Source organism: Neolamprologus brichardi, unplaced genomic scaffold (genome assembly GCF_056152115.1).
Source record: "Neolamprologus brichardi isolate AB-2024 unplaced genomic scaffold, ASM5615211v1 NODE_ptg000031l+_length_7269946_cov_1, whole genome shotgun sequence".
Classification (NCBI taxonomy): Eukaryota; Metazoa; Chordata; class Actinopteri; order Cichliformes; family Cichlidae; genus Neolamprologus; species Neolamprologus brichardi.
Window position 1 is genome coordinate 4280337 of NW_028270136.1, and position 27295 is coordinate 4307631.

The 27295-nt window shown below is 43.2% G+C and overlaps 1 protein-coding gene across 16 annotated transcripts in view; it reads left to right on the forward strand.

Annotated features, from left to right (window-relative positions):
• Positions 1-27295, forward strand: part of nfixb (nuclear factor I/Xb) — a 140657-nt gene that overhangs the window by 108603 nt on the left and 4759 nt on the right. For 6 of the 16 annotated variants that reach the window (XM_087837265.1, XM_087837267.1, XM_087837268.1 and 3 more), the window contains 9 exons: positions 4318-4383; positions 7060-7134; positions 8578-8698; positions 8931-8966; positions 9477-9607; positions 14194-14268; positions 19248-19376; positions 23457-23632; positions 25961-26108. In XM_087837265.1, coding sequence (XP_087693391.1) covers positions 4318-4383; positions 7060-7134; positions 8578-8698; positions 8931-8966; positions 9477-9607; positions 14194-14268; positions 19248-19376; positions 23457-23632; positions 25961-26108 — 957 coding nt within the window. The remainder of the gene's footprint in view (positions 1-4317; positions 4384-7059; positions 7135-8577; positions 8699-8930; positions 8967-9476; positions 9608-14193; positions 14269-19247; positions 19377-23456; positions 23633-25960; positions 26109-27295) is intronic. The other 10 variants (XM_087837270.1, XM_087837263.1, XM_087837276.1 and 7 more) reach the window with 8 other exon arrangements.

Sequence of the window (27295 nt, forward strand, 5' to 3'; positions counted from 1 at the left end):
TCTCCCTGCACGGTGGTCGTATATGATAATGCACAACTGCTTTTGTTTACCAGGAGCGCAGCGTGTCTTTAAGGGCATCACCCCCCCTCCTTACTTTACTCCTGTAGAGGCACCTTTGGGCACCTATTGTGCACCCACACAATGTAAATATAGATGAATGCTTGTCAGCGTGATTACACTCGTGGAGAAGCGTCCGTACACGTGCACATGTAAGAATGAAACATACATATTGTGAGGTGCGTCCGTGCGTTAAATTAATATCAGACAAAGACATTTTTGCTTTATTGAACTAAGCAGAGCATGGGGATGACACGTAATTATGCAAATACACAAACGGGAAATTAGGCGAGAATAAAATTGAACAAAAACTTAGTGAAACATGAACGTTTTTTCCAGAACGTCTTACAGAGCGGGATTATTTTTATAGCTTTACACAAAAATCAAGAATGCCACTAGAGTCAGGATGTTAACTAGCTATGATCTCTGTGTGTAAACATAAAACATGTTAGCAAACCTGGCATAAAATATATATTCATACATCATTTTTAGATCTTTAATTTTTTTACTGGGGAAAACAGATTCTCCACGTTTCCTGCATGTATGTAACTGGAGGCTGAAATGCTGCTAAAATCCTCTGGCTGACTAAAAACTTCACTTTTAAAAAGTTTATTTTGGCTACTTAGCTGTTAGATAATATTAGCCATGTGCTAAAAGCTGCTGCATGTTCTCCAAATCTCGCTTATAGAAATAAAGTAGCACAAAACTCATATTTGATTTATTAGTGACAGCACGAATGCTACATATGTCAGTGTTTTCCTGTAGTTCATCTCACTCACACCTCCTAAAGTGCTCATTTCTTTTGTTCAGAAGTTTATTAAACACTAAAGACATTTTTTGTCTTATCAATACTTTGTTTACTGTTTACAGTTAATGACTTAGCAACGTTGTAGCTTTCAAGCAAACTTCAGTAGTGTAGTGACGTCCGGCCTGCTTAGGTATGAGATATTTCAGGAACAACAGATACTACGATCGGCACTCTACATATCTGTGTTTATTATGTCAGAGAATGCAAAGCATGCCAGACTATGGGATGCATTTAGCTCAAACTTGCAGCGCACAGCTGGTAGCTGGGTCAGATTAATTTGATCATTAAAAGCTCTGAGGTTTGCACCTCCTCCAAAGGGCGTTTGTTTTGGTCTGAATCAGAGTACGATGACTACGTTCATGTTGGCAGAAACAACCTGCACCAAGGGAGGAAAACAGGGGTCAGCTCAAATGGGCTAAACAGTAAAGTTGTGAAAACATGCTTGGTTATGGGTTCCTTAGTCTGTTGGTAGAGCGTCCAACCACACACGTGCTATCAGTCACTTTGCAGCTTTTTGCTAGCAGAGAGAATTGACAATTATTTTTCTCTCCGATGTGACACGTGGTCTTAAAGAGTCTGTCAAAAAACATTTTTCTTCATTTTCCAACTATCAGCCTGTCAACTATATTCCTTTTATTATAATTCGTTTCATTTATGTAGCACCAATTCACAAAAAACGGTCAGTTCGAGGTGCTTAACATTGTTTGGATCGTACAATATTAGAAAGAAACCCTAATAATCACATGACTCCAGATGAGCAAGCACTTGGTGACAGTGGGAAGGAAAAACTCCCTTTTGACAGGAAGAAAGAAACCTTGGTTAACTTGCTAACTGTTGTTAAACATTGCACAAGTTTAAGGATAGAAAACCACCATTCATTGGTTGGAAACCCTCAAAATCTATTTAAAGTTTGCGAACTTGTAATCGCTTCATTTACATTTGAGATTCGGTGTACATGTCGCTGCGCGATTCAACAAGAGAAACAGAAAAGTTCTCCAAGCCGAGCCTGGAGACAGAAGAGCTCCTGCTACAGTAAAGCAGGCGTGCGACAGTCGCTGTGCGGCCGCCGCTCTGCTTCGTGCCAACAGATACTTAAACAAAACAACACATTGAGCGCGTGCCAGGAAGCTATATTATTATCTTCATCCGAACTAATTGCCAGGCCAAACAGCGACACATATGCACACGCAGGCTTCAACAACCACTCATCATTAGGGACTGTGGTGTGCCATCCACGTTGTCATGACAACAAGGCAGTGAATTTTGGCTTGGAAGCCGTCACACTAAGAGAGATTTCTCTGGTTCTGACTGTTTGATGAGGGTTTGTGGGGATGAGAAAGGCCTCGTTTACCTTGAAGGACTCTTTGTGTTGCCCTTTGCACTCTTCCTTTTACGAGCGCGTCTCATATTTGCGATCAGCTGTCGAGCGCTAACGGCCCATCAGCGTAGGTGACGTGATCCTCACAGGACTGTAAACAAGCGTCCCCCCGTCAGCGCCGCACGTCCTCTGTAGGTCTTTTTATCTTTAAGACCACTGGGCCTGTGTTTGAGAGCGAGTGTGCTTTGCAAGCATGTGTGTCTATTTCTGTGTGTGTGTGTGGGTGTGCCGTCAGCTAGCAGGAATGCATGGGTACCGCCAAAGCTAAGATGGCTGCCAAGCGCTAAGATGGCTGCCAGGATTCCACAGAGCGACAGCGCGCAAGAGAGAAAGAGAATCAGAGACAAAACCGATGTGAGCGGAGGGAGAAAGACCTGAAGATGGACTCTGTGCAGGATGAAGGACGAGCGAGAAAGAAAGAAAGTCTTCCTCGTGTTTCCCTCTCCCCAGAGCGACGAGGTGCTTCTGGGTTTCTTTTTGTTTTCCTGGTTTTGGCACGCGGCGCACAGGGTGAAGAGTGCGCCGGTCTGCTGGCACGTAACGCAACACTGCCACCCAAGATTAGGGCACTGATTTGGGTTTAGAGGATGTTGAGATTGGGGGGCCTAGTGGCTGCAAGGGGCCACGTTTTGGAGTCTCGGCCCACGACGCCCTTAAAGGCTGAGTGCTCTGGAGTAATTGGCCTGAATGATATATATGATACAACCATAAAACTCCACAAGGGTGCGTTACACATCTGAAGAAGAATGGCCGCCAGCGAGCCAAAGAAAAGCAGCTGAAGCAGACGACTCTCTGACTTCCTGTCCCTGTAGGTGGAAGCAGATCCAAACAGAGTGTGCATGTTACTGGTCAGCGTGGAGGTGACACATCTGTCATCTGTGTGTGCACATGTAAACATTCAAGCGCCAAAAAGTGAGGTACACAAAGAGAAGTTTTTTAAGGTGAACACAAACAGGTGATTCAACTCCAAATGATGCATTTCTAAAAGTTTAGTGAGCATTAGCACTCTGCCGAACATGAAGGGTGAGTTTGAGTAATTCCAAGAAACAAAGATGCAAAAACAGTTGAGTTATACACACTTGAGAGCAAAACCCAGAATACAGGAACGCACACATTCGGTTTGTTTTCTTAGGACCACTTGAGCCAGTTTACACCGTGTTCAGGTTCTATATTTTAGGCAAGTTTATTTGTATAGCACAATTCAACAGCAAGGTGATTTAAAGTGCTTTACAGAGACATTAGAAACAAAAACAATGATTTTAAATTGATTAAAACAAGCAAACTAACAAACTAACAAACAAAAAACAGTAGATAAAATCAAAACAGATAAAATCAAAACAGATAAAATCAAAACAGATAAAATCAGTAGTTAAAATATAAGTTTTGAAATTTAAGCTTAAGTGTGGATTTGGTGCTTTATTCAAATGCAGCTGAGAACAGGTGAGTCTTCAACCTGGATTTAAATAAACTGAGTGTTTCAGCTGATCTGAGGCTTTCTGGGAGTTTGTTCCAGATATAAGGAGCATAAAAGCTGAATGCAGCTTCTCCGTGTCTGGTTCTGGGAGCTGATAAAAGACCGGATCCAGATGACCTGAGGGATCTGGAAGGTTCATACTGGGTCAGGAGGTCACTGATGTATGTTGGTCCTGAACCATTCAGAGCTTTATAGACCAGCATCAGAACTTTAAAGTCTCTCCTCTGACGGACAGGCAGCCAGTGTAAAGACAGAGCTGGACTGATGTGGTCCACTTTTAGAAGTTCTTTCAAACAATGGCAAAGACGGTGCACCAATACCCAGAAATCACCACTGAGTTAATTGTTGGCATTAACAAATGTTTTGGGGGATTTGTAGCACTTTACCGAACTAAGGCTGTAAGAACGATAATGACCAGATAAGAATCGACTAACGGTGCTCTGAGCCTCGACCCGAGTGGAAATATGTGCCTTTTTTAATTTCAGCACGTCTGTCTGTTGTCAGTGAAAAGAGTTTACCACACCTCTGTTCTCTACCTGCCCCTCACCTTGGTCAGACATCTGTCCACCTGACTCACCATCTTCCTTTCTGTCTCTTCAGAACAATCAGGACAATCAGACAACTCAAACCAGCAAGGAGACACAGATGTGAAGCCCCCACCAAACGGTAAGTTTACAAGTGCACGCTCCATTAATCTCACTCTGTGTCCTCATAGGCGTGCATTTATTAAAACAACATACCTGTGCCTGCACGCAGTCACACCTACACAGCCACGCATGCATGTGCATTAGCCCTGCACGCGGCCTCTGTGCCTGTGCAAGTGTGTCCCAGCAGAGTTGGATCTGAGTTTATTATGGTAAGGAGAGCTGATGGTGCTGTAGCGTGGGGGCTGTGCTGGGTTTGTGGCAGGCCGCTCATAAATCACACTGACGTTATTGGAAGATGGGAACCACATGGCCGCTGCCGAAGCTGAGCGCTGACCTCATGCGCTCTCCCCGCTGTGGTTAACCCCGGGCAGGGCTGGAGTGAAGGAGCGAGAGAAGAAGAAATAAGGGGGGCTGAAGAGAACTGAGTGAAAGAATGAGAGGCGAAGGGAGAAGGCGTGGGGGGGAGTGATGGACAGAGGGAAGGGGGGTAGAAGGGTGTGGATTTAAAATTGATTCGGCCATAAAGCGATCTGCTTTACACACAGCGTAATGCCGACATGGACGATATAGAGTTGCATACTTAAACTTTACTTGAGGAACAAAAGTTCAGAATGCAGCACATTTAATTTATTTGTACCATTTTCACCTGTGACGTGTGTTTGAATCGTTCTCAGCAGCTGGGCTGTGTGGACAGTTCACTTACCTCACTGTTTACATTCAGTTTAAATAGAATAAGAGTCAAAGACCAGGTGAGTTCAGTAAGCTTTATAAAGCTCCTTATGTGAAAACAAGGTTCTTACCTGTTGTCAGCAGAGATGGGCAGTAACGCGTTACTGTAATCCGATTACTTTTTTCAAGTAACGAGTAAAGTAAGGGATTACTATTGCAAAAACGGTAATTAGATTACCGTTACTTTCCCGTAGGAACGCTGCGTTACTGCGTTACTAAAACCGTGATTTTTTGCGAGAATGTCTCATGACAGTGACGTAAGCGAGTGCGACGTTCGTGACAACAGCTGTGTGCAGATCAACAATGGATCATATATCGAGTGCAGAGAGAGTATGAGCGTGCAGCGTTTAAAGCGTGGAAGTACTGACCTTACTTTGAGTTTGATTCCATAAAAAGTGACAAAAACATTAGTGTCCGTTGTGCGTGGGAAGAAAACTTCTTTTTACAGCGAAAAAAACCCCTAAACTTCCAAACAAGCACCGAGTAGCTACGACGTAATGGGAAACTCACAGAGAAACTCGCGGATTCTTCCACTGACCGCTGCACACCTGCACCAGGGTAACCCTCCGCCTACCCCACTCCTGCTTTACAGGTGAAAATAGAGCAACAGGACCGCTAGTCTTTGACTTTATTTATTTTCTGCTGTGTTTTACTTGCATCTATTTGAAAGACTGAGTGTAAACACACAAAATATTTTATTTTATGTGCTGGAATGTGCAGAAAATAGGTTTAAATGTTAAACTAATTTCTTCCAGTCAGAGAATGTTGCAGATAATTAAATGTTTGCTTGATGCATAAAGTTAAAAGATTAAAACTAATAAAACAAGTTTTAAAAAGAGACTTTTCCATTTGATTACATTTTGTATGATGATTATGTAGAAAAAGTAGAATTGGGCTGAAAGATCTATCACTTTATCACCTATTCAGGTTGTAAATCGTGTTTTTAAAAAGTAACTAAGTAACTAATTACTTTTGAAAATAAGTAATCAGTAATTAGTTACTGATTACTTTTTTCAAGTAACTTGACCAACACTGGTTGTCAGCTGATACCAGAACATTATCAGTCATCAGGTTTCTCGACTCCTGACAAATATCCAGTTTATTCTGTTAGCTGCATATTTATCTGTTCTGCTGTCTGGCTAGCTGCTAGCTTAAAGTGATTTTGCATCTTACAGTATTTAGTTTTGCTTGTTTTTCTCTTTTTAGGCCTTTGTGCTCCAAATCAAGAGTTGTAGTGAGGCTAAAATGTTAGATTTAAGATTTAGGCAAAGGTTCAGCATATTGGTCAATCGTCAGGCAACAAGCATCGAGGGTTTGTCGTAGCTCTTTTGAAGTCGAGTATTGTTCATACGTGTTGTTGTTGATAAAAGCGACACGGTGCTGGAAGCTAACACAGCTGAAAAAGAAAAAGCCAGACAAGCAGTCAGATGATCGTGACGTTGAAACTAAAACTGTTAAGAAAATGTTCCAGTGACTAAACCCATCACAGGTTACAGCACAGCGTAGTCGAACTGAAGAAGTGATGACTGTAGTCGTGAAACTTCAAGTTATAATCAAGGTTTTGGTTACCGTGTCAACAGACTGAAAGGACAGATGTGCGAGGACGTGTATATATATCAGTGTTCCAGTACCTCTTATTAAACATGTGCACTTTATTATGCGTGCGCATGATATATACATGAAGATCACAGTGCGCATCATCCATTACATAGCTGTCTGTGTGCAGATTACAGCCGCTTGTTGGAACTGATTGGTTGTGTATGTTGGACTGTCAACAGTCAGGAAAGTGAACGTGTCCAAACCAAAGGCCTGATGTACCTTATAGAAAACACATGGGCCCAGTGGACGACACCAGCAGTGTGTCAGGGCTTTCCACACGTGTTTGTCAGCCCCTGAGTGTGTGTGTGTGTGTGTGTGTGTGCATTCAGAGTGTAACTCACTAATGTCTCTCTCTCCCTTTAACCAGGCAACTTGAGTTTCCAGGACTGCTTTGTGACTTCGGGAGTGTGGAACGTAGCCGAGCTGGTCCGTGTGTCGCAGAGTGAGTCAGCCACTGTCACCTCTCATTCTTAGTATATAAGTGTTATTATGTTACTATATAACCTATTATAACTAGTAGTTTTTAGGAGCTGGATTAATTTGCATAGTTATATTATATCACTAGTACATTAACCTGCTAAGATCCGAACGTGCGTTTTTAATTCCTCTTTGCTATTTGGCTCGATTCACACTTGAGTAATGATGTGCAAAACTCTTTATTTGGTGTCTGAACACAGCAGCATTTTTCCTGAGTACACAAACAAAATGAGAAACAACAAATTTTGAAAGAGCAAAATTTAGTATTGTGGTGTAGACCAGCCGCCCCCAGCCCCCGGGCCTCGGACCAGAACCAGTGTGAAATTTATGGTCTTCAGGGTTTTATTGTTATTTTGTTATCATTTTTATCATTAACTCAGTGTGTTATGAATAAATCTTTTTTTGTGGTAGCTCTACTGGTTTTATTTTGTTGTATTTATCTGCGACACCTTAAAGGTCGGTCCATGAAAATATTGTCAGACATAAACCGGTCTGTGGTTGGGGACCGCTGGTCTAGACAACCCAAAATGTGATGTTCCCATATGTGGACACTAGAGGTGGGAATCACCATACATCCCACGATATGATATTATTGCAATTTTTAAAAATATTTTGCGATATTCAGATTCTGTACATAAAGGTAAACTTTATCAATATTCATTTTCTCTAATATCAAAGTCTCACACTCAGTCTTTCTCTCATTTCAGTTTTATTGTTGACAAACTGAACGGTTTGTATTACAGTCTAGTCCAACTTAACTGAATCAACCATCTGGTACAATTATAGCTATTCTGAACTATGCAGTTTATGAAAACTATGCAGCCCCTTCAGCAACTGAAGAATTTGAAAGTAAATTAAAACAAAATATAATTTTACATTAAATAAAAAAGTTTTAAACTTAATTAAAATAAAACATGTCTTAAATTAAAATAAGTAAACTGTCATGTTTATTGCTGCCAAAAACAAGTTAAACACATTTGGACAGTGAAGGAATGTCAGGATTCTTGCTCAGAAAAAGGATCAACATGCTCTGAAGTCAGAGCACAAAAACCTTTTTGTAACAAAATATCGATTTCTGCTGTCCCTGTATCCATACATTATTAGCAAACAAAATATCACCATGCTACACAGTATCAATTTTTTCCCCCAACCCTAGTGGACACAGGTCCTACGAGGTTAATCCATTGGTTGAATAGAAGTTTGTGTCAGTGTCTCTAGTAGTAAGGCTATAAAGACTTTTAAATGAGTACATTTGTGGTGCTACTGAATCATCAGAGTCATCAGGAATCATCGAAGCTTAAACAAAGGACTGTCTCTGCAGTCGACTGATCTCACACACTTTCAGCTTTTAATTCTAGTTTTTTCTACGATGTGTCTTTTCTCTCGTTTTCTCTGCGCGTCCCCTCAGCCCCTGTGGCTACAGCGACAGGCCCCAACTTCTCTCTGGCTGACCTGGACAGCCCTGGCTATTACAACATCAACCAGGTGACCCTGGGGCGGCGCTCGATCACCTCCACCCCCTCCACCAGGTACACACGAAGCACTCGAAGCTCTTTCTAAATCTAATTCTTCATTCTCCGACCTCTTTACTGTATTTCCTAAAGCTTAGCCTGCTCTGCTTTTTGATCGTGATCTTTCTCTCTCCTTCCTCATCACTAACCCTCCTCGTTCCCACTCATGTTTCCCACCGATCTGTCTGTCACCCGTTCCTTGTTTGTCTGTTTTCCTCTGCCGTCCTCTCCCGCTCATCTCACGCTGCAGGACTGAAATGGAGCTTTATGCAAGTCTCCCACGGAGGTAGTTACACTCGTTACAGAATATCTCCCTTGATACTAATGTAGCACAGACCCCTGCATCACACAAAGCCACACACGCCCACATATACGCACATGCTGTACATTCACAGCCCCCTTTATTTTATTGGTCACAGATGTGTGCGTTTATAGGAATGTGTAAACACACACAAAAAGAGGCTCCAACATCACCAGGCGCACTTTCTGCTTGCAGTTTGTAGCGCGAGGCTGCTTTGAGCCGGCGTGGACACAGCACGTTGTTAAAATTCAGGCCTCGTGTTCGTTTGTCTCCAATTATGTTGCTTTGTCCCTTAAGACTGTAACATGATATGAAAACAAAATGTAGATAACTGAAGAGAAAATGTGACATTGTTTCATTTCCCTTGATTTAAGATGATATGACATTTATCAGTGTCCCCTTTGCTAATTAGTTATTTTAGTGGGAGACCCCGGCCTGCTCCAGTTTGCTCTCATAATGAATCCCTTTTACTAATCTCTCTCCTTCCTCTCCCAGCTCCAACAAGCGCAAGTCCATTGACGACAGCGAGATGGAGAGCCCGGTGGATGATGTCTTCTACTCGGGCCGTTCCCCAGCGGCCGGCAGCAGCTCTCAGTCCAGCGGTTGGCCTAATGATGTGGATGCAGGTAGTCCCGCTGCAACTGCTGCATCACATTTTGCACGCAATCCAGAAACTGTGCTGAGGTCCACATCAATTCAGAGGCAAACTTTAAACACCGGCTTCACCTTGAATTGTAAAGCCTTAAAAAAACAGTTTGACATTTGGGGAAATACGTTTAGCTTCTGTAGTTTGATGCTATTGTAATGTCTGTAGAGTAAACAAGAAGCACCAGCTGGTCAGCTTAGCTTAAACAAGCAGTCTGGTTTCAGCAAACGCTCAAAATACAACGTGCAAAAAAACAAGTGAGACGCGGTTTCATTGCTAGCTGAGGTCATTTCCTGGAGTCGCCGTTTTACTGTAAAAATCAGTCGATTAGACAGAATTTGGCTGCGTTCACACTGTAGGCAAAAGATGCGATAATGGTGTGACAGTGTGAACGGCACAAATCCGATATTTTCAAATCCGATCTGGGTCACTTTCGTATGTGGTGCTGAATCTGATACATATCTGATGTTTTATAAAGCGACTGCAGTTTGATGGTCATGTCGCATTAAATCCGTCTTTTACGTCACTGACACAAGACAGACGCCAATTATCAGCGCCGGAGAAGACATCGTGAACGCTTCCTGGACATCCGGTGAAACTGTTGGGAAGACAACGTTGGAGAAACGTGAACATTTTATTTGTACTGTATAATCTGCAGATTCTGACAGAAATCTGCAACTATCCTTTGAAGCAGCGCTCCTCTAAAACAGCAATAAGGATCATTATTAGGTTATTTACATTATTATGTAACTAACAAAATAACTTAAAGCAAAAACTGGGAAACGTAAAGTCCAAAGTCTTTATATTAAGGACCATCAGTCAAACAATACTGTTGCTCTGGGTCTAAACAGAGCGTGTTGTGTGTGACGTCTTCTTTTGCGCATGCGGCCGCTTTGAGCGTTCACACTAGAGCGCGTTTGCTGTCACATTTTATTTGTAGTGTGAACGAGCAGACAAAAAAATAGGATTTGATCAAAAAATCTGAATTGAGCATCAAGACCTGCAGAGTGAACGTAGCCTAAGTTACCGTACTTTAAGAATGAGGAACCTTTTATGCTCATTCAGGCTCCATATTTCTTGTTTGGACTCCACTGAAGTAGCTTTGCATTATTATCTGATGTTATCTCGTCCTTGGTGCAGCGCCCAGTTCGTTCACATTATGAGGCAAGCCGCCTTTCTCCTGATTTATAGACAGAAGGTTTGAACACTGACTTCATTATTTGAGACAGACACGTTTAATATGATCGTCTCGTATATGTGACAAAGCCCAAACTCGCCGCTCCACTTCCTGCTGTGTTTTGCTCATACTTACAGTGCAGCTGTTAGAAAGGTAACGCTCTAAATAACTCTCAGCAACGAGGCAAAAAGATGTATTTCCCACAAATGTCCCACAAACATTAAATTCCTGACTTGACATGGACCAGAAGCTAAAGCTAATTATGCTTCACCATCATACCCGCTTGCATCTATTTTGACTCTTCAATACTCGCCCCCCCCCCCCCCCCCCCTCATCACCCCCACTTGCACCATCTTTCATTTTCAACTTCTAATCCTCTTATATGCCATCCCTAAATGGACCCCCCACCAAAGCATCATTTCTCACATACAGCAGGGACTTAAAGAGCCAGTAAAAAACACATTTTCTCAGTTACTCTAAACAGTTTGTAGAGATTTGGGGGAATTTGCAGAAATTTCAAGGTTTTTTATTTCCATCGCTGGAAATTCTGCCATCATCTAATGCTTAATGCATTTGAAAATTGTGTTTGGAAATGGGAAAATGTCTTTCCAGTACGAGTTCTTCAAAACAAACAAGGTTTATGTTCATCACACCACTGTTGTGATGGGATACAGAAAGAAAGCTGATGCTATTGGATAAAAGAAAGAAAAAAACTGCCCCTTTAATCAGACCACAAACTGAGGATAGTCTGCTGTCTAGTGTTTGTTGTCTGAGTTGTGAGAATAGCTGCAGAGATGGACACATTTAGTTTTTACGGGATTAGAGCTAACATCTATTAAGCTCACCTCCAGGACTGTGAGTGCACGTGTGCGTGAGTGTCGAGCATTAGACTGCGAAACACAAACATCATCTGCTAAATGTTTAGCAACTTTGTTTTATCAAGTGGGTGTAACTGAGTCCTTTACAAACCTGACTTAATGTAAACCCACAGTAATGTTTCATGTGGTGTTCCTGAGGAGTATTTTGAGATTTTGGGAAATACAGCAATTTACATTATTGCACCGCAAAGAGGAAGCTGTGCTAGCAGCCAGTTAGCTAATGCAGTGCAGAGACTAATGACAGGTCGTGTCCAAATTCATGGGCTGCTTCCTCCTGAGGACGCATTTGTAGATCGATTACGTCACAGCGACGCGCCGAAGGCTGTCCAAATTCGTAGACTCCTCCGAATGCGGCCGACAAATGCGTCCTCCTTTTCCCCGAATTTGAAGGATGGGTCGGGTGTGTCCTTCGTGGCCTACCATATCCCAGAATTCATAGCGCGGCCCAGCCAAACTCCAGTTTCCGACAATGGCGGCCGCTACTAAGTTTTAAAATTACTCTTACTAATCTTTCTGGGTCACAAAATAAACTTTTAACATCTTTTCAGGCGAGAAAGTAGCTGTGTAAACATCAAATATCTGCTCGGTTTATCAAGATATCGCATATTTGCAAAAGTGCTTCGACGTTTTCGGAGTCGTCTGTTACCCACCAGCTCGATAGCTCGCCGGGAGCTCGAGGGTCACTGAAGCCGCCGAGAACGACACAACTCCCGGCACATCATTTTCAGATCACCGCGGAGTTTCGCTGCTCAGGTTAAACGTGATATATAAGTCACTTAGACAACCTAAAAATGTTATTGTTGGGCTTTTTCAGTGTTTTATTTGTTCGTGAGTAAATCGGTTTGGCTGAGATTAAAGTTATTAGATTAGATTAGATAAAACTTTATTAATCCCCCGGGTGGGTTCCTCCTTGGTTTTTACACAGCTGACTAAACGTCAAACAGAAAACTGATTAAACAGAAGTGTGAGACGGTCGAGAGTTTACTCCAGTGTCCTGTTATATGTTAGATAGCAAGGAGCAGACGGACGAGTTTATTAAACTCCACCGAGACAGCGCTGACGCTAATCAGAAGGCTAGACCGTCCAATTTCACGGCCGTTTACTTCCGGCCCACGTAGACCGCGAAGGCGGGTCCTCAGGAGGATGCAGCCCATGAATTTGGACAATTGGCTGTCATTAATTGGTCATGTGACTAATGGGCTAATGTCACGTGACACCATTGTGTTTTTTGCTCCAGTTTATCTCGAGGTTATTAAATGAGAATAAATGTTTGTTTGTTTAACCTTTAACCATTCTTTGTTTTGTGATTGGCTAACTGGCTTGTAAAGGGCCATAAGGGCGAATTGCTCTTCTCTATGTTTTTGTTTTTTTATATTCATTTGTGAATCTCAGAGCTGTTGATTGACTAGAGCCGAGCTAGCTGTTCTTTTATCTATTTACACCCTCTCATCTGCCATGTAAAAATGTTAGGATCATTCGTATTCCAACAAAGTTCACTAAAGTCATAATTAAAAACAAAACTAATGAACAACCCTCCAAAATTTACTTTTTTCTACTTTGAAGTTTTTTTCTTCTTCTGTTTTTTAATACTCACGCTTCAGGACCTCTAAAACCTCTTCCTGGGTGTAAAAGATTGAATAGTTGTTATTAGGAACTAAAGTCAGACTGTGGATACTTTTATACTCTCTCTGTGACGAAGGCAGATGTTTATTTTGAGAGTTTAAAGAGGGAAATTGTACATTAAGAAGATTTTCTTCAAGTGCCTGAATATTAATGTTTCTTAGCTAATAATAATTATAATGCATCAGGCTTTAGTGTCACTTTACTAGGCTCACTTATAAATGTGAACAGCCCAAAACTTTTGCATTATTTATTACATAAAACTCAGAAGTAGGCATCAGTTATGTTACACGTTTATATATGTTCTTGGTTTGTGATTATGGATAGCTTAGACAACATTAAGCTAACCATGAGCTGGCTGCTTCAATGCTGACTTGAAGGCTACCAATTTTATCATCCATCAGTATTTTGCTTATTTCCCAAAATGTTGAATTTTTAGTTTTCGATTTTTCTCCAGACACCTAAAAGTTACACCAAACGCTGCACTACTCCAACCACCCATTCACATGTTGAGGTCATAGCCACTCACTCTTTAGGTAACCGCACTGTTAACCATCATGACGGCGATCACGTCAAACGTATTTTCAATAGACTTAATATATATCTCTGGGGTGTCGTATTTGGCTTTGGGGATTTTGTTAAATTGCTAAATTTTCCTGTATCCTCCGTCCCTCCCACTCACATGCTGCCATTTTAATACTGCCAGCAGTAATGATGTAACTATTTTATAGACACTTGCTGCACTCTATAACATTAAAATCCCCTATTGCCTATTATTTAACCAGCCCTGTTTCTCTCTCTCTCATTCTTTCCATCTCTTTCGATGTCTCTTTTTCTCTCCTCCCCTCTTCCATTGTTAACTCTTCCCTTCTCCCCTGTTTGGCCTTTCAGTGCAGCACCATTTGGCCAGTGTGCAGGAGAGGAAGATTAAGCATGAGAGCGATGGAGTGCAGTTTCCTTACCATGGTTAGAACAACATTAAACATTATACTGTGTTCATGTATACATGCTCTACCTCCGCTCACACCACCCTCAGCTTGTGTTCATCTCTTTCTGTCCTTTCTTCAAATCTGTGAGCTCTCAGAGCGAATCTGCGTGATTTTTCATTTGTCCCTCTCTTCTCTTCATCCCTCTGTTTGTGTCCTGTTCTCTGGCTATGCTGCTGCTGGGTGGGGTTGTGTTTCTACCAGATGTCTGCTGTTGTCCATTGTGGGTTCACCAAAGCCTTTTGGTAGCCCAGTAGCTCCATAACATCTTCCGCCTGTCTGCCTTAAAGATGTAAATCTGTGAAAGAAATGTGATGGAGGATACAGACGTCTCTGTGGCATTGAGAACATGTCTGAATGTACTGATGTAAACCGTAGTCTACATATGCAATTAGGTGCATTATCATATCCGAAGAACCACGAGACTGCAAACAGAGTTTGCGAGGTGGTATGAGTTTGTCAGCGGCGTTCAGCTAAGCGCCTTGGGTGTTGTAATTTTGTTGTTGAGCCCGGAGCGAGCGCTGAAAGACACAAAGAAGGAGGAGCGGGGTGTGTGAATGGGGGTTTGCTGCTTCGTCCTGCGGTTGTTTAGACAGAGCTGTTGAGCGGCGTCCCACCTGCTGTAGGCCTGACTCAACCGTCTCTGAAAGACAGCGCAGGAAAAACAACATACGACCCAAACAAACAAGACTAAAGGCACTCAGGTGTGTCATCAACGCACACGGCGCCTTCTGTCTCCGAGACATGCTTACTCACTAACGCGCACGTTTACAAATGACATGCAGACACGTGCGTACGCGCACAGAAAACTAAATTTAAGCGCCTTCTCTGATTTACATTCACACACACATAAGCACACTCCCCAATCTGGAGAGGAGCGGCGTTCCGGTCCAGATGGCGCCTCCATGTGTCTACAGCGAAGGGAGCTACTGGGTTACAGCAGACATCTGTTCTGGTGATGGTGGTGGTGGTGTTGGGAGTGAGAGATGTGGAGAGGAGAAGAGGGGCGGAGGACAGGGGGAGGGGGGAAGTCTCCGCCTCTGCGTGCTCAGAAGGTGATTCTCTACCTGAATGAAAAGCTCTGAGGCATAGCAGGTGATCATGTAATTCATCATTAAGTCCGCTGTCTCCCGCTCAGCTCCGCTCTCTCCTTCTGCCTGCTTGCTGCTGCTGCTCAGTGGTGGGAAAGCCCACTATCAGCTTTTCAGTGAGGGAAGGGGGGGGTGGGTTTCCCGTGTATTTGTGATTTTGACAGAGATTACGAGCTAATTATCTGGGCATTAAATCGTCATGTGTGTGGCTGTCTTGCGGAGGTGTCCTTGCGCTGCCCCATGCGCATTATCTTAGTGTATACGAGCGCTAATGTTGCGCTAATGTTGCGGTAATGTTGCGCGTGGTGCTTTGCTCTGCTGATATACACCGTTGTTCCTCGCTAACCTGGACGAGGAGTGCACGAGATCTCTCTGTTGTGCGCGCGCACACGCTAGTGGACCAGTTCTGTGACAGTTAGGGGGTTTGTGTGGTCGCCAGCTTGTTAGCATGGCAAGACTACAGGGTCATGGGAGCAATTGGCTGCCAGTCTGTTAGCGCAGTGTGCCAGGAGCAGGACACAGAAATAACGTGGAACAAACAACTGTGTATGTGTGCGTGCGTGCATATGTGCAGACACACACGCGCTCTCTCACACACAGATTAAGAGAGAGATCAGAGTAACTTCTGTTAGCTTTATCAGACAAAGCTTTCATTGGGCATCTGGGCCTCATTTGCTGCTCCTCACTGAGAAGCCGCATAGATAGATATTTCAGCAAGATAGCGACTAATTAGGGAATATCACAGAGACTAAAAACAATATGTATAATTTAAGGCTGTTTGTGCATAATAAGCTGGTTGTAATTAAAGTTGGGATGTGGCAGCACAGAGTCCTGCCTATACGTCCAACAGAGGAGCTGCAGCCAAACAGGCTTTGCTGCAGGGACGCGTTGAAGACACAGCATGTTTACATTCAGTCTCTGTGGCTTTAACGCCATTTAAATAATGTGTGTGTGTGTGTGTGTGTGTGGAGAAAGTTGAAGAACTCAGAAGTTACAAATTCATTTTATAAAATTAGCTAAACTGATGCAGAACCAGAGAAAGACTAGAGCTGATCTGCAGAGGTCATCCCTGTTCAGCTGAAGACGGCTGCAGATAACCTGTGACGAGACAGAGCCCTGCTGAAACTATCATTTATACTTGCATCTACATAAACATGCCCACATTTTCACAAGTATTAGTCAAAATTAGGCATATCATGTCCTTTAAGGATAATAAAAATGAAAATTACATCGAAACAGAAGCGCTGCTGTTTGTGGTGGTCAGCTGCTTTCAGGTTCCTGCTGCAAGAAATCCTACGCAGCTGCTCATTTAATGCGTGAAATAAAAAAGACACATGCTCACAGTGCTACGACAGTGACATCCCTGATACTCCCAAATAGTGTTTTATTACAATTTAAACCCTCAAATAAAAAAATCTAAAAATGGAGCCGTATCTGTGGTCTCGACTCCTTCAGAGATACTCCAGAGCCTAATTGATTCTGCACGTCTCTTGAGCTTATCATTGGGTACATCCTTACGTACTACTCCTTAAAACTAAAACCATCTGCCTAACATGCCAAACAGCTCTGACCTGTTGGGGTATGGACAGGGGACCTCATTGGGTCATGTGATGCTCTGTCATATTACAATTTTAAGACTTTGGAGGCTTGAAAATTTGAGCTCTTACGTTTCTTGAGCCATTCGTGAGGAGTTTGTCAGGCATGCTGCCTGCCAGCAGGGAGTACAGTAGTCATCATGAGGGACAGGGTGGGTCGAGGTGGGTAATGCATGTCAAAGTAACAGCCACATGGATGACATCATCCCAAATTTCCAGCATAATATTACATTTTAATGGCATTATAAATGTTACTCACTCCACTTGCCAGTGATTTGAAAGTTCTGGCTGATTATTCCAGTCTGTTAACAGTAGATTGCAGCTTTACTGTAGTAGCTGTAAATTGGTTGTAAGATGCCCCCAAGAAAGCCTCACCAGATGGATGATATTTCGGTGAATAAAGTGCATCTCACCCTCCTCGCCGTGTCCGCTCCTCCCACCTACTCGTGAAGTCACGTGACGTGCCTATCTGAGCATAAGTGCCAGCGCCCACCGTTTTCTGTGCTTATAGGTGCCCACACAAGCACAGCTGCACCGTGAGCATTGTGGCTAAATAGTGATAAAACATTTCCCAGTTTAGCGTTTAAGAAAAAGCTGTTTAGAAATCTGCTGTGTTAGACTTTATAAGCTCAGCTCGTAAAATCTATTTCCACATCTCTCGGGCCACGTTGAAATTATCCACGTCTTTATTCGAGTGTGTTTGTTTTATATGTGTGAATATTGTGTCGTTTAGTAGTTTACGGGCGTCCTTCTCGCCAAGGTTGTTTATCGCTCTATTCTTTCAACCAAATGTGAAGCAAAACACAAGCTCCGCATGTTCCAGAGAAAAGTAATGAGGTCTGTGTGTCCATGCTGATGTACTTTTCTGTACTTTAACTTCCTCATTATTCTCTGTTTTATGGATTTGTTTCTTTCCAGAGGTTTATTTCAGCTTATATTCAACGTTGCGGTTCCACGCAGAGGTCAAATACACCATTTGGCACCGTTCCTCAAACCCAGAAAGTCTAAATTGTGCCTTTGGATTACCATACATCAAAATAAATTCCCTCAGCACCCACCACACAAGGCCTTGATCACAGAAGAGAGCTTCTTTTATCTGTAGCTCTCACACTTTTGGCCATGTTTCTGGTCCGCTGGTGAGCTGGGCCTATACTTTGTGTGCCCCTTTTTGCCAAACTGAGGGATATTTCATGCAGGCTTTTAGCCTCGGCCGACATTTATAGACAAGGGGGGACACTTTAATATGTTTGTGTGTGTGCCGGCCATGCCGTCACCGCTCCTGCTTAACTTCTTCCATCTTTCTACAGCTCTCCCATCTAGCCTTTACTGGCAGTTCGCCCGGTGCTTACCACCCAGCCTGAACAGCTTGTGTGTGCGTGTGTGTGTGTATAAGTTCAAGCACGTCTTTATGAAATACTATAAGTCAGTAACATAAAATACCTGACAGTCAGATATGCAGAAGGGCACTGCATCAGAGGATCCATTGATGTATGTTTTGGCATGCTCGTCTGCAGCTATATGTAGTTGCACAGCTCATGCTGGCATCGAATCGAAAGCACAGTCTGCCCCAGATATGAGGCCATCCACAATCCCATTCATTCTAAAGAGGCGTCCTGACAAGTGCAGCAAGTAGGTTGGTTGGCATGTTTGTTGACTGCGTTCCTGACTGTAGCTACACCGGGCTCTGAGAGCGTTGTCGTGTGGGATTAGTCGAGTCGTTTGCGCCTCACAAAGGAGACCGTTTGATTAGATTTCAGTGGTTACAGTGAGTAGGGCGATTGCTGTGTTGTTCATACACTCAGTGGTGACCATAGTTGAACTGCTGTTGCATTTCCCAGCTCTCCTCTGCCCTGACGCTGTGCCCCCAGCCTCTCGACCTGACCCCCGACCCACCCCTTCCCCTCTCCCGTCACCTCCCTTTGCTCTGAACCCCCGCTGCTTCGAAACATGGCCTCTCGCCGGACCCCGCCCTCAGCCCCCCTCCCCTTCGATCAGACAGACGCGGTACAGCCCGCCGACTGTACAGACGCAGAATAGACAGGTTGTGAGGACCCATCTGTATGTTAAGCCAATCAAACAAATCAATGAATGAATCAGTCGATCAATCCATTGATTTCAGTCGATCATAATCATTTGATTCTTGTAATCAAATCTGACAAAGTCTGATAAATTTCTTTTTCTTTTTTTTGAGTAGAGTCAAAGTAAGAAAAGGAGCCATGTTTGATTAAAACCTCGTCTCTGTTCTGCCATCTTGTTGATCCCCTTTTTGCCAGGACTCTCGTCGCCTGGTTCACTTAAGAAGCCGGGGAAATTCGATTTCAGCGCCCTGTCCTCCCAGACGAGGTCCCCCCGCATGGCGTTCACCCACCACCCACTGCCAATGCTGGCGGGAGTGAGACCAGGTGAGACCAACCCAGCTCCCGATCCCCCCCTGATCGCCCCAACCCCTTCCTCTCCCCCTCCTCACCATCTCCTCCTACCCACTTCTCACTTTTTCAGTGCCCCCACCCCCACCCTACCCCTCTGTGGTTTAGAGCTGGGGGCGTTGTCTTTGGGAGATGGGAGTGGCTGGGAAGCTGGCAGGTAACTCTATGGGTCGTCCTCTTCTGCCTCCTCCGACCTCGTGGGGTGCAGGTCTTGCCGGTGATGGAGCTTGCAGGGTTTCTGGGTGTGGTGTGTGGCTTCTCTAGTTCTGTCTGGTGGTGGATGGCTGTTAGTCGTACTTTTCTGTAGATTGCCTCTGGATATTGCAACCTGTTCTGTCAGATCAACTTTGTCCTAACAAGTCCACTCCCAGTATTCATTTTAAGACTCCTGGATGGCAAACCAGTCTCAGGACCACAAGTGGAAATGAGTAATGAATAAACAAGCTATTGTTAGGATTTTTGTTTGTTTGTTTGCTTTTTGGGGGTTCAAATTCAGATTTTCTCACAATAAACATGGACAAAATTTCATGAATGAGGTAAGTGTACGCACGACTAATCCCTGTGAGCCGAAAGGCTTCAGGCTGTTCTTAATACCACGTAACTCTTGGCTCTGCGTGATGTCACAGCTTTGGCTGTGAGCAAAGCAACCTCACCTATTCGTTGTTCAAGCCTCCCGGCAGCCAATCAAGGGGCGAATGAAGGCAGGTCAACTAGGCTACGACCAGGCTCAGCAAAAAAGAAAAAAGCATTATTTAAAACTGTAAAAGATGCAAAGCTGCCCTAGTACAGTCCAAGAGCTGTAGAAGAAGAATTGTTGCATTTTTATTTTCTAGCTCTGAAACAAGTTTGACTCGTTGGGCAAAAAGGCCTTGATGACTTCATAACGGGCCGACCGGGTTATCTCATCCTGGCTGAACGCTTTTTTACCAGAAAGTCAGAATTACACTTGAAGAGGTCTGAAGTGGTCGCTGAAAGACGCTGTTGAGTTATGGGGTCTAGAGCTTCCCTCATTAGTACAAACTAAAAGTCACTATCTCAGCTTCTACTTGTTGGTCTTAAAAGTTTCCTTTCAATGCTCCAAAATGTCTGACAGTAATGACGCCAACTACACAGCTGCCGTGGTCTCAGACCCCAAACTCGCTGTTGGTTTGTAACAATTTGTAACAATATCTAAATCTGCAAGCTGCACGGTCACACTGATACTTAGTGGCAACAGTAGTGAATATGTATCAGTCCAGACAGGAACTTGAAGGAAATCATTCATTCAAATCATTTTTGCTTCATGACCTTTAATTAGTCAACTAGTCACGTTATGGGGTTTTTTTTCTTGAGATTCCTATTGATTTGCTTCCCTTTCCAGTTTGGGAAGTCCAGGTTAAGACGTAGCACGGTCACAAAGTGATGTTTTGAGTCTGAGCTACTGTGTACCAGATGAATCTTTAAACCCTGCCACTTTATTTACACGTGGAGCTAAAGAGCTTCCAAATATAAATACAAAAATCATAATTTTTTACCAGTACAGTGCAGATCAAATTAGAGACTTTCTCTTTTTTATGTACTTTTCTAAATTCACAAAGCTCACTGGAGATAATTACCCTTGTGCTTGCGCTACATCAAAGGATCTTTTAGTCACTGAGCAGATGTGAGGTTGACCGCCATGTCATTAAACCCTACTCAGCGCTTGTTGACAGAACCTTTTGAGATGTGACTACAGCAAACCCAGTCTCCACACACACATACATGCACTGTTAGTGTTCACACCATCGTGCACACATGTATACAATATCCCATCCTTGCGGTGGCCAGAGGTTCTAAGTTACACACTTTGGGATTTGTTTTTTTTTATACAAACTGTGGCAGTGTGCACGCTGGGAATGCTGCCATGCTAGTTTGAAAGTGGTTACCACATCATCAGCGTTGTTGTTATTCTACGTAAAAGACAAGATCCAAGAGATTTAAAGGATTGAAAGTGGGAATAAGGAGCATGCAGGGGCCAGCTGTTCATAGCAGCAATGGTGCTAAAGGGTGGCTTTCATGGAGGCTCTCCCTTTAGCCACGTCAGCCATGGTTCCACTGTTTATGCAAATTCCCTATATAAAAAAAACTGTGTTTGTATTGAAGGACTATGTGCTTGTTAGCAGATGAACCAAGCAAATTATAATGTATGCAACAGACAGTTTGGATGTACAATTAAAAAAGTATTTGAAACACTTAGAGGAATGTCTAAAACGCTGGAAGAGCTCAAAATCATTTCTAAATGTTAAAAAATTAAACAAAGCTAAACACATGTTTCTGAAATGACAGATAAATTCTTACACAGCTAGCTGAAAGTAATAAAGACAGCACTGGTATAGTTGGCTGACGTTGTAAAATAGTTTGCTAAAGTAGTGCAATAATGAGTGGAATACCTACAAAAATCTGTATCTGTTATCTAAAAGAAACGAATAAATTGTTTCCACCATTAGCTGAAAGTATTGTAAAGGAAACGTTTTAAAACAGCTGAGGTTAAGTGATAAACATTAGCCTTCAAGTAGTGACCATTTGGTTTAAATGTCCAGCTTCTCCCTGGATATTAGCATAGCACCGTTAGAAACTAAGCAAACACTGATAGTTCAACTGTATAAGAAGGATTATAATGAATTTATTTAGCAATATTTTAATATCTTAATATTCTTAATACCTCTGTGACGTGTCAGGTGGTATCAGTGAAGTTGGGCTTTGGCAGTTCAAAGGGAAATATGATGGGAATCAAAAGAAGGTGAAAGTATGAAGGGGCCACCACCACCACCCCATCCATACTCCCATACCCCCAGCATTTGGCCTTCACCCAGTGTCTAATGGGATTAGTATGCGACTATAGGAGCAGGGAGACGGCTTCACTTGGGAGCAGGCAGCCTGGCATGGAAGCAAGGTGCTGCTGGGCCCTGAAGCATAGGCCCTTGTCTGGGGGGTAATGCAGCAGGGTTGGCACCCTTATGAAGTGCACTCACACACAATGTATAAGATGCAAGCACTAAAGAGCATTGGCAGCCCAATGTGGGCAGCTGGGGGGCCTGTATGGGATGGGTGGGTGTTAAACTGGCACAGCTAAGAGAACAGGCTACTAATACAAAACAAGGAGATTTAGTAATGGATATAAGTCTGACAGAGAGGGCTTTGTGCTTGGTGCGGTCGGGCTCAACCAACTGCTCCCCTTTCGCACCTCAGACATATATTCATCTGTTTGGTGTGAGTTTCACTATTTTCTTTGGTGAAAAACAGAATGTTTTTTGTTTTTGTAAGCTTATTAGCCACAGAATGCAGTTATATTTTGCATCTCCGCACCTGTCGTGCACATACACAGATATAAAGCTCACAAGCCATTTAGCAGAAAAAATATTAACTCAGATTTAGAGAGTATTTACAGATTAATTCTGTCTTAGAAACAAAATGTGTCAGATAAAAAAGGCTTTAGTATGTAAATGCCAAAATGCATCAACGCCAGTGAATCACACCCTGAAAAACAGCACACAGGAGCGCAGGCATTAAGACAGGCTAATATAAGACACCACTCAATGATCTCTTTGTGGTTTTTAACAGGCTTTTTGGATCTGATTTCAAAATGCAGCGCTTTTATCTGCTGAATTTGTGCCCATGTAGAAGTGTGTGCAGGCTGAACGCCGTTGCCCTAAATTGTTACATTGTCTCAGTGAGTGTTCAGATGTGAATGTATGTGTGTATAAATCTCTTTCCGAAAAGTTCATTGTGTTCATCTGGATGCAGCGTTTCATATAAATTTCTTCAATAAAGCTGTAAGGGTTTACTGGAGGAGTCATAAAAAATAAGCAATGCATACAATACCTATTAATTAGCTTCTCCTAGAAAAACCGAGTTCCTTTCATCTTAAAACCAGATTTCAGTTTTATTGTTTCCAGTTGCGATGTGATATTCTTGCTATCACTTGGTGGTTGCTCAGTTCATCTCTCCCATCTGTAAGAATGTTTAGAAACTCAGCGGTTCGTGTCCCGCTCTTCCTCTGCTCGTGTTTCCTCTAATACCAAACGTCTGTGTTTACAGGGAGCCCCCGTGCTTCTGCCTCGGCCCTGCACTTCCCGTCTCCCTCCATCATCCAGCAGTCTAGCCCCTACTTCACCCACCCAACCATCCGCTATCACCACCACCCTGGACAGGATCCCCTGAAGGAATTTGTGCAGTTTGTCTGTGCCGATGGCTCAGGGCAGGCCGCTGGGCAGGTAAGAGCCGCCACCAATGAAAGTAAACATGACTATCAAACTCTTATCTTGCACCGTTATTACAGCAGTATGACAGAATACTGTGTGACGCCCAATACATGGAGACATAAAGACTGCCAGCATGGAAAATTTAAATACAGTGGTCCCTCGTTTATCGCGGAAGTTACGTTCTAAAAATGAAAGTAGCCAATTTTATTTTTTTATTTTTTACAATTATTATAGATGTTTAAGGCTGTAAAACCCCTCACTACACACTTTATACTCTTTTCTCAGAAAGACAACATTTTCACACTTTTCTCTCTTGTTTAAACTCAAACCGTCGTAGAGAAACAAGTCCAGTATTATAGAATGAAACCAAAGACACCCGTGGTTGCCTTTGATGGTGCAAAATGGTAAATGGCCTGTATTTGTATAGCGCTTTACTAGTCCCTAAGGACCCCAAAGCGCTTTACACATCCACTCATCCACCTATTCACACACTGGTGATGGCAGCTACATTGTAGCCACAGCCACCCTGGGGCGCACTGACAGAGGCGAGGCTGCCGGACACTGGCGCCACCAGGCCCCCAAAAAGCGCTTTGGGGTCCTTAGGGACTGAGTAAAGCACTATATATATATATATATACATATATATATACATATATATATATATATATATATATATATACACAAATGCAGGCCATTTACCAGCAGGCAACGGGTGAAGTGTCTTGCCCAAGGACACAACGACCGAGACTGTCCAAGCCGGGGCTCGAACCGGCAACCTTCCGATTACAAGACAAATTAGGCGATTAAAACGCTTATTTGACATTGTTGTGTTTGTTGGGGAGAAAACTTACAAACATGCAGCACTTCAGAGTCACACTGCTAGCAATCGAAGATTTATGTAAATTTGACAAGCTGAACGCGTTCTGTACTGTGCAGGAGACACGGCACGAGATTGATTGACAATGGTCTGCAGCCAATCAGGATGCAGGACACAATGCGCTCTAAAAAAAAAAAAAAAAAGATTGCACACAAAAAAATCCGTGAAACAGCGAGACCGCGAAAGCTGAACCGCGTTATAGCGAGGGACCACCGTATGTTAGTGAAACAGTGCAGCACACGGAAGCAGTGTGCATAATGAAATGTGTGTTTGTGGCTCGTCTTTCTCAGTTAATTATAACGTAACATGATGTCAGGTTCACCAAGTGAGAGGTATGCACGTTATCCCTGAGGTTTTGTTGTTTTTTTGTTTGTTTTCTCGGATCATGTGACTGACAGATGTGATACATATTCAAGAATAGTGCTTGTTTTAGTTTTAATCCTTCATCTGTCATTTTGGTGCTTGGAGTTTACTTGTTTAATAGATTTATAGGTGAGAATTTGAGCAGCTTGAATAGACGTATACAAATCTCTTTCTTTTTGTCTTAATTTGGAAATTTTGTTGTAATTGCACATCTTGATCGTACCTCATTGGAATCTAATGACATATTTAAAAGTCTAAAAACTAGTTCAACTGTAACTATTTGAAATCATGAATGAACCATTATACTATTACTTTGAATAAACAAGGAGCTTCTTTGACGACGTGTCCACCTACATTATAGGGAAATATACCCACGGCGACACAAATACAGCACACGTCACATCCGTTTACTCAGCTGGTCTACAAATCTTTGTACTGTCTTGTCGATGTCATTTTGCCGTTTCCTCTTTCAGACCCTGACGTTCCCCCTCCTCCTCTTTTTATTTCTTTCTTCTGCTCCACCCAACCCCTCAGAAATTATAACCATCAGCACGAGAATGACTCAGTCACGGCACACTTCAAGTCAAGCATACCCGCCCTGTGTTGTGTCATCGTGTTTCTGTTTTCATTTAGCCGTTCTGATTTTAGTTGAAGTTTTGGTTGTTTGGTGCTGCTGTTGATGGTGGTGTTGTGCTTGTGTAGAAGAGTATCCTTCCATGGTTTTGATTTCTTGCCATCTTCTGGACGAACCCAGTCAAACAGTTCGCTCACTTCCCTCCTCCACCCCTCCTCCACCCGACACGGACCACCCCTGTGGAACCTCTCACCTTTAGCTCCAACTCCTACTCCTTTCAAACCCTGTGGTGATTATTATTTTTCACACCTTCATGAAAGATGCCGTCCACATACATCATTCCTTTGGTTGTTGTTTCCCACCCTCCTCCTCTTCCTCCTTCCACCATCGCTCCCCCCCTCCCACTCCTCCTCCCGCCGTCATGGATATTTTTTTGGACCTGGCCTCCCAAGCTGCGTCCTGTTTTCATTCCGTGTCTGCGGATTGTCGCATGTCGCCCTCCTGACCCTATTTGTGTTGTCTGCAGCCAAACGGGAGCGGCCAGAGCAAAATGCCAGGCTCCTTCTTGCTGCCTCCACCTCCCCCAGTGGCCCGCCCAGTGCCCCTTCCCATGCCCGACTCTAAACCCAACAGCACGCCCCCTGACGGCGGACTCTCCTCGCCCGCATCTCCGTGTAAGTGACCCCGCAGAGACCGTTCTCAAAACCAAACCAACACCAAAAAAAAGAAATATAAAAAAACAAATCAGAAAATCCCAACCCTCTCCAGGCAAAGGACCTTTGTCAGTGTTCTTCCTCCAACTTCGCCCCATCATTGTGTATCCAGCATCGCATCTCCCTAGCCCCGTGGAAGGCAATAGCAGCAAGCACAGAATATACTGTGGAGCATAGAGTAGATCAAGGCCATCAAAGGTTTGGCTCAAAGTAGTCTTCATTATGGACTTGGGTGGCATTCATCAGGGTTCTGTATTAGGTCCCATGAGTTTCAGGGGCTCTACATGTTGAACCCATTTTGTGTGGCCTGGTGTGAGAAAGCTACATCACCGCTCCACTTCTTCTACTTCTAAATCCTCTTTTCTTCCTTCTCTGGGCACATCGCTAAACCTCGTAAGAAGATTTTTATTTTTAACTTCCTGTTGCTTATGAAAGGGCACAAATTTAGGGCAGTTAATTTATATGGACTCCAAAAACATTCCAGTAGAGATTGGGACACCTTATGGAATAACTTAGCGGTACCTCTTTCACTTTAGCTTCTTTTTGTTGCATGGTAGTTGTTAGAGAGCAAGAACAGGGTGTGCATTTAAATTGTTGTCAGTCATACAGTACATTCTCTCACCTGTGGTAGGAGGGGCACTGGATGGAGCACTTTTTTTGTTTGTTTTTAGCTCTCCTTCAAATATAGTGTTTTTGTTTTACCCCCAGTCAGCGTCTCAAAGTCTTCTATGTCTTATCTATGTTATTCCAATTCTTAGAAACACATGGATGTATATCTATCTTCCTTCCTGTCTCTCATTCTTGTCCTCCCTTTCCTCCACTCAAACAGACACACATATGCACAAGTCTACACACTACATCTCTGAATGCCTCAGTGAGATTCAGATTCTGGAGTCCGTAGGGTACCTCAAACTGCCCTAAATTTGTCAGAGACGTTGATGCCACTGGGTTTTAAATGTCCCTGACTCCTCAGTGTCAGAATTTCAGTGTGCATAATCGCTTCCAACGAAGTTTATCAAGTAGCCTTAATCACCCGGGGAGATCTGAGTTTGCATGCCAGATTTCCATGGGGTCTTAATGACCTCAATGATGTATAGCTGTACTTTCGGTAGAAGCAAGCGCCTGTTTCCCAAAATCTATTAGGTTTA